Genomic DNA, 8004 nt, shown 5'->3' with positions numbered 1-8004 from the left:
ATGTACGGGCTAATATTTGGAAAAAAACTTGTTTATTTGCGTAATTGGACTGTTTCCTTTTCCTCACCCTTCCCAGACCTTCTCTCCTGTCGTCAATCCTTTCTCTATCGCTATGACCTTAAAAATTCGAGCGAAAGTGATTGACTGTGAATATTTTGGATATTTTGTTGGTACAGAAGTCATATTACAGCATTTTATTGTCCATAGATAAACATATTTTATCTGCCCCACCTATTCAAACGACTTCAAAAAAAATTATTATAGTTGAACGTCAAGTGTCAAACGTCAAAACTGTCACTGTTAAGCTTTAGGGTTATATTTTTCAAATCAAATAACTTTTTCAAAAAAATAATACATACTAAACACCAGATCACTTAATATTAATTGAAGTAATGGCGAACTCCGGAAAAGGCACCTACCGACCAGTTTGTAGACAATTTAGTATTTATTTAAAAATTTTTAGTAGTCCAACAGACTTGTATAAAATTGCAATTTTTCCTAAAATGGAAAATCATAATGTTAATATAATCTAAATAAAAGTAATAGTACTACTATTACTAAACGAATCGCTTAATTTTTAAAGGTTTTTATATATTCTTTCTACTACAACATACTACAACATAATGGAATCACAGTCGAAATAATGTCATGCGGCTTTGAGCGTATGGTATTTTAATTTACAATTACTTATTCCTCAAATAATTTCAGGATTCGGATGTACATATATCATTTGAAGATCAACAAAAAATTAACAAATTTGCACGGTTGAATGCTAAAGCAGACGATATTAAGGATGAATTGAATATCAAACAAAATGATATCAAAAACTTGGAGGAAGCTGTAGAGGAACTAGCTCTTGCAGATGATTCAGAGAAAATTCCCTTCTTAGTTGGTGAAGTTTTCATTTGTCAAAGTCTAGAAGACACATTGGTTAGTATTCCAGTTATCCTAATATTACATGGAAATATATTACTGAAATTAATAGATTTATTATAACCATATTGTTTTCAGAAATCATTAGAAGACATGAAAGTTAAAAAACAAAATGAGATTTGTGAGTTAGAATCAAAATGTGAAGAGCTGAAATCGCAAATGAGTGAGCTCAAAGCACATTTGTATGGTAAATTTGGAAGTCACATTAATCTGGAAAAAGAAGAAGATTGATATTATTCTCCGAAGTGCTTTAAATGTTTTTCTAATTTTTAACAATTTCAAGTATTTATAACTCTCATTTAATTTCCCTTAAGCTATGCTTAGTATGTAATGTATAAATAAATAACTTTAACACATGATAATAATTTATTATTACTTCATTAAAATATACAAGATTTTGTGCAATTTCAAAATTATGATTACACCCATCAACAAATTAGATGCAATAAAAGCTATAATAAGCTATGAATAACACATTGTGTTTTTAATACATATTGATTTCAATATTTACTGTCTTATCATTTATCTCTATTAATCTACCCAGTAAATTAAATTTCATATACAAAAATATATAAGAAAAAACAATTACAAATTGTAACTTTGGTGACATTAATTATTTACGATTGTCAATATGTCAAATTCAATTCGAAGCAGTGGTGGCTCAGTGGTGAGAACCTCGGACTTTAAAATCGATAAGTCGGGGTTCGAGACCGGGCGAGCGTGCAGTTAGTAAATTGATTTTTCAATTTATCTGCAAATGTAGATAACATCACCACTGCTTAAAACGGTGAAGGAAAACATCGCGAAACCGGCATGTCCGAGAATCAAAAAGTTCGACGATATGTGACATCTGCCAACCCGCACTTACTTGGCTAGTGTAGTGGATTATAACCTGAACCCTCATAAGAGGCCTGTATCCCATCAGTGGAAACATATGGGCTGATGATAAAATTCAATTTATGAAAATGTTTTTTTCATAATTGGCTTACTCAATTTTCTCACATATATTTGTGATAAAAGAAGCAAAAAAAAATACATTTCTTACTGTTACAAAATATGATTAAGTGCACATATTTGACACAACCAATAAAGATTCCATAATGCTATACAATATTTTTACAACTTTGTGCATATAATTTAACTAATAATAATAATACTTAATAAATAATACTATATATCATTATCACAATAGCTGACTACAGAAAGGCATCACATAATTTATAATTAGCAGGACGATTTATTTTTATTTCCTAAGTACATTCAAATTCATTATTATATTTTTTTTTGTATTAAATTATTTTACTTTTTCATGTTAAAATTTCCTTTACAAAATTATTCTATAAAATAAATATGCTTTCTTTTTTTACAGAATTTAAGAATGGTGGAACCATTGAAGGTCTGGTCAGTTTTATTTAACAATTAAACTATTAGTCAGGATATTAGTATCAGGTATTAGTAAATTTACAAGAATCTTGAATGAGAGATGAGTTTCTTTCATATATATCATTAGCCAATACATTGGTATTTTAACCCTTTATGTATTACACAGAATCTTATACTAGCCTGACATATATATAAACGTCATTCAGCATTCTCCGTTGTCAAAGTATATATCCTGAGAAATCATAATCATCAGATAGTGCCATATGTCATTCACAAAATGCATAAAATTTACAAAAAGAAAATAATTTAAACGAATCGAATTCATTTAAACATACTACTTTAAACAAAACAAATTTTACAAATTTTGAAATGTACTTTACATTTATTAACATTAAATTGAATTTTAACTATATTTGTGCGTCATATGCAAATATTAGCTATTTATTGACGCAGTCGCAGACTATACAACTAGACTCACAAACCCGTTCAAAAACTAACCGAAGCTTAAATCCACCTTTGGGTTCTTTAGGCAGAATTACAGTAATCGTGCTTGGAACAAAAACCACACAAAACATTCAGTGCAAAACTAACCAAATAATAAATAACTTTTCGCATCCGTCTCTTATGATTATCATCCGTCCCGCATGAGCGTAAGCGATAGTCTTTGAGCATGCAAAGAAATAAGTATCAACTGGTAATTTGAATTAATATTCATAAATTAATGCGTGTATACAACGCCGTTCGGTCATTTTTTTAGAGGACCTTTTAAACAATTGCGAGTCTAGTTCATAATTAAACGTCAATGAAGTTATAAGGAATAGTTCTGTTTAGAAATCTTTTGAAAAGAATTTGATACAAAAATCTTGTGAGTGTAGACGGGAATAAGGGAATGGAAAGGGAAGGGTGAGGAAAAGAATAAGGGTCCTACATGGTCAATTGAATGGAAACTTAAAGTAAATTTCAGATGTACATATTCTTCCACAATAACGCGCGGAAAAGATGTAAAGATTAAAATAAAAATATGCTAAATACTGATAGTATTGATTTCACTAGCTCACACGCCTCTTTGTAAACTTGAGCGGGAATTTGATAAGGAACTTTGTTGTATACTTTCTTCTTCATCTGTATCGTGATCATTTGATATTCTTATCGCTTGGTACCACTGGTTGGTGAGGTCTGTCATTTGACTCTTACAATCTTTCAATTCCTGTAAATTATAATATATTTCACCATTAGTATAATGTCTTAAGAACAGTGGTGTAAAAAAAAAATAATACAAATTATAGTTCAAATTAAAGCCTTCAGAATAAAAGAAAAAGAAAAGAAGCCATAGCCATATGCATGAGGGAGAGAAAAGTCAGACAGACTGGCGCCGTAACGAGTTACCCAACAAAGCCTTCATCCAAATTTTTAAGTTATCGTTTTAAAAATTGGATGAAAACTAAAAGTTGAAATTTATACAAAATGATCACTTACCTGATGTGTAAATCGCCTGGTAAAGAATGGTATGAGATATTTAATATCCAACCGCACAAATCCTTTCAGTCTAGTAGCATGAGAGTAGTTAACCTATAATAAAACAAGTGAATACATCCAATTTAGTATACAGTAGAGGTACATGATAAACAAGCAATATAATAATTCATTTCCTTTTTCATATTTACCTCCAATTCTTCTTCAGTAATTTCCGATAGATGCTCCGAGTCAATTGTTTGTCCCCATTCTTTTGTTTTAGATAAACTGACTTCCTTTTGCTTCCGCAATGATCGAGATCGCTTTGTTTTCTTGTTAGCCTATTTTTAAAAAAGAATGATAATTTACATTGAAGTTATCTATATTTAATAATATTCTAAAAGGCCTAAACCGTTGAACAAATTTAATTGAAATTTGATACAAGATAGTTTGAGTCTCGAGAAAGTAGTCGCGGTGGCGTAAAGCTAGTAGTATATAACGAACAAAATTGAAGTTTGTTTGTTCGTGCTACGTTTAAACCATAGCTTTTTCGTAGATAAGGTTTTTGACCTTGAACACAGAGTACTGTGTGTTACAGCTGATCTGATCTCACAGCTGATTTTGAGAGGATTACCAGTGACAGTAAATAGTAATAGTTGATTAGAAATACAGTGCTTTTTTGCATTTCAAAATAAAAAGTTATTTTTAAATAAGTACAGTATGTTACAACTAAATGTGTCTGAAGTTTTATAAATTTGATTAAGGATTAAATATTTACCCGCAGGAATTTCAATAATGGCATAGTAGAACCACCAAAGAACAACGTAGTAAACAGCACGATTATGAGGGTAGTGGTAATAATTACGTGTCGAGTTTCGTCAGAAAAATCAAGATGTAAAGAAAGTGCATAAGATATTGCACCTCGTAACCCTGAAAAATATCATAATATCTATGTATATGTCACCGTAAGATTGTAAACATCGTTATATTACAATCTATCTAGTAAGATTGTAAACTATTGATAGATTGTGAACGTATCATTTAACGGTTTCACTTCGGTAGATTACAATATAGCGAAGAATAATGAATCAAATTGCAATCATAATGATACGGTTCACAATCAATCAATACTTTACAATCTCGCTAGATAGATTGTAATCTAACGATCTTTACAATCTAATGGTGACATATATGACTGTTAATATGCACGTAATTGAACAAAGATATTATGAAAGGAGACAATAAATGAAATTCTAATGACATAGATTCATTCATATTTTCATTATGTTACAAATTGAATTTCCAAAATACATTACTAAACTTGTTATTGCATAAGTCTGGAGCTTTTATAAGCTGTCTATTCTTAAATTTCTGTGTTCAATGAAAAACATATAATAACTTACCGCTAAACCACATTATAAACATCATTTTTTTTGTTATCTTATGTTCTCGGAATTTATTACAAAGTAATGCAAGTGGAAATATATTAGCAGCCCTTCCTAGTAGACAAAGCACTATACTCCAAACAACGAGTGCTGGTTCAACTCTATGGTGAAAACTGAAATAAAAAAGATGTTATATTAGTATCACAAATGAAACTTTGATTGACAATGACAAAAATCAAAAGCAACACAACACATTATAAGCATATAAATAAAAATAACAACAATAAAATAACAAATTTTTATATAAATAATTTTTTTTCTGTTCTGATTAAATATTAAAGCTGCAATACGGCCTTATTACTCAGCATATAGCAAAGCAAATGCAAATGATGATTGATATATTTAAGAATTTTACATAAAACTAGTGCTACCCACCTAAATATAGCTAATCCAAGATAAGCAAACACACATGTCTCTGCAATGAAAGCAAGAGTCCTCATAGTTTGCTGCATAGTAACCTGTGTTACTGTGGACAAATTGAAGTGGGTGTAGTGGGACATAACAATACCACAAAACAATATCGCCATTATACCTGTAAACAGAATAGATAATAGAAAATACATTTATCAAATAATTGTCTTTTAACCACATGGTACAAATGCAAAAATTGTTAACTTACCAGACAAATGGATTCCTTCAGCAAGCACATATGGTGCATATGTAAACACAAGCATCATTCCAAATTCCAGTGATGGATTTTTCCGCAAATCTACATGTTTTAGTAAAAGAGCACTTATAAGTGCAAAAACAACCCCAATACCAGCTGACGCAAAAAACATGAGCCAGAATCGGTTTATTGCAGATAAGATTGCATCCATTGTTGACATGACTGGATCATTAGAACCTAGTACAGCTGTAGTAAGAACAATTGCAACAGCATCATTTAATATACTCTCTCCAAAAACTAACATATTTAATACTGGATCAACATCCAGAGCATGAAAAATAGCAACTGTAGCCACAGGATCAACGGCTGATATCAGGGAACCAAATGCAAATGATTCTACAAAACTCAGCTTATAAACAACTTGAGCCAATCCCAATAAATAAATTCCAGCTCCAATTACAAATGCAGATATTGCAGTACCAACAATTGCAAACAATAATATAGAACCAATATTCTGAAAGAAATTACCCTTATGGAGATTGTAACCAGATTCAAAAATTATAGGTGGTAAGAGGACTAAGAAAAAAGCAGTTGGTGAAAATGCTTCCTCTTTTCTCCAATTGGCTATATTCCTAATAGACATTAAGTTGATAAGCATGCCAATAAGAGCACCCAAGAATACTATGACAACACTCTCTGGCAAATATGAAAATCCAGTTTGCAGCATGAGGTGTATAAGTAATATCCCAAGAGCTAAAACACACAGTACAAAAAATATGGCCATAGAACTATTGTGTTCATCTTCTGCTGAACTCTTCCCAGGAAGGGCTGCTGTATCAGAAGGACTGACATCCGAAGCATTCGGCGCGACAGTTGAAGATACATTTACCTGTGGAACAGGTGATGTTGAAGAATTTGTAAAACTTTCGTTGTTAGTATTGGGACTTTCCGTTGTTACATTTATATGTACTGTTGAATTTGCTACATTTACGGGAACTGTTACGGGAAGTTCACTCGAACTAGAAATATTTTGTATTTCTCGCTTCAACCTTGAAATCAACTTTTCTTTTATATTTTGGGTATATGGCACATCTATAACATTATTTGTATCCTTAAAAGGCTCTTCTCCAATTATATTTTTTTCAATTTCAGCATTAACAGCATTTAATACTCCAAATATACAAACGAGAGAATAAAATATGTTTGCGACTTTAGTCATATTTAATTATTTTCTTTCGAATAGATTGACGATAATAACTGTGTATTTGCACATATAATCTTACACATTGATGAATTTCAAAATACCAAAAATTTTAATTGATTTATCCAGCGCAATTCCAATAAACAAATCATGATAAATACTTCTATATATTGTAGTATTTCTAGAAACGATATCAGTCATAAGAATTGTCAATGACAATATGTGAAACTGACGTCCAAATGAAACTGACGTCGAATATGACGTCTGTGTTTCTACTTTCTGTTCTCTCTGCGTACGTATTATTACACTACTCTTCGCAGACCGTTCTTTATCTTTATATATAACATGACCATTTATATTCAACGGGACATAGCGTGAATATTTAATAGAATAAAGGTTTGTAGAGTTTTATATTTTATATTCCAGGCAGATAAAAAATATTCTCAATTATTGTGGATAAGATTGTCACAGGAATATCGTTGACCCTCGCTTGTTGATATGAAAGCGCTTAAATCATTCGTCCTAACGATTTTCAGTAGAAACATTTCATTCAAACTTTCTAGTTATCTGCCTTCCCGTCAGGGAAAAATTAAATTGTCGTTTGGTTCGTTCAGGAAAGCGTCCGTCACCGGGACAGACATCCCGGTAACGGGACTGTCCCGTTAAGAACGGGTCGTATGATCACGTTATCTATGTACACTATATATTTTGGGCTCATTACACTACACTAAATTTAGTCGACTTAATTAAGTCGTCACTAATTTTAGGAAAATGTAATCGCATTAATCGAGTAAGCATCCTAAATTTAGAGGTCAGAATCGTTGTTCCAAATTGACTGAATCATTTAGAAGCCATTTTTCTGTTAACACAGGTTCCAAAAAAATCTTTCTTTGGCTCTTATACTGTCTCGTTATACTTCGGCCGTTCAGAGAATGCGTTCCTGACACCTATCAGTTAGTCACGACTAGTGATGGGCACAACAT

At 31.3% G+C, this 8004-nt stretch overlaps 2 protein-coding genes across 2 annotated transcripts; one reads left to right on the top strand and one right to left on the bottom strand.

Annotated features, from left to right (window-relative positions):
- The first annotated feature begins 261 nt into the window (after positions 1 to 261).
- LOC119840736 (probable prefoldin subunit 4) lies at positions 262 to 1436 on the top strand. The gene is made up of 3 exons (XM_038367455.1): positions 262 to 425; positions 709 to 930; positions 1012 to 1436. Exons 1-3 carry the CDS (start codon positions 393 to 395, stop codon positions 1162 to 1164), a joined length of 408 nt encoding a protein of 135 aa, XP_038223383.1. The 5' UTR covers positions 262 to 392; the 3' UTR covers positions 1165 to 1436.
- Positions 1329 to 7252, bottom strand: LOC119840735 (sodium/hydrogen exchanger 8). Its single transcript, XM_038367454.1, has 7 exons — positions 5833 to 7252; positions 5589 to 5745; positions 5172 to 5326; positions 4547 to 4698; positions 3981 to 4109; positions 3793 to 3885; positions 1329 to 3523 (listed from the first exon to the last, which is right to left on the bottom strand). The coding sequence occupies exons 1-7, from the start codon at positions 7037 to 7039 to the stop codon at positions 3371 to 3373; spliced, it is 2046 nt and encodes a 681-aa protein (XP_038223382.1). The 5' UTR covers positions 7040 to 7252; the 3' UTR covers positions 1329 to 3370.
- Between the last annotated feature and the right edge of the window lie 752 nt (positions 7253 to 8004).

This window comes from Zerene cesonia, chromosome 7 (assembly GCF_012273895.1).
Source record: "Zerene cesonia ecotype Mississippi chromosome 7, Zerene_cesonia_1.1, whole genome shotgun sequence".
Classification (NCBI taxonomy): Eukaryota; Metazoa; Arthropoda; class Insecta; order Lepidoptera; family Pieridae; genus Zerene; species Zerene cesonia.
Note: the sequence above shows the minus strand (reverse complement) of the source record. Positions and strands in the feature narration are given on the sequence as shown.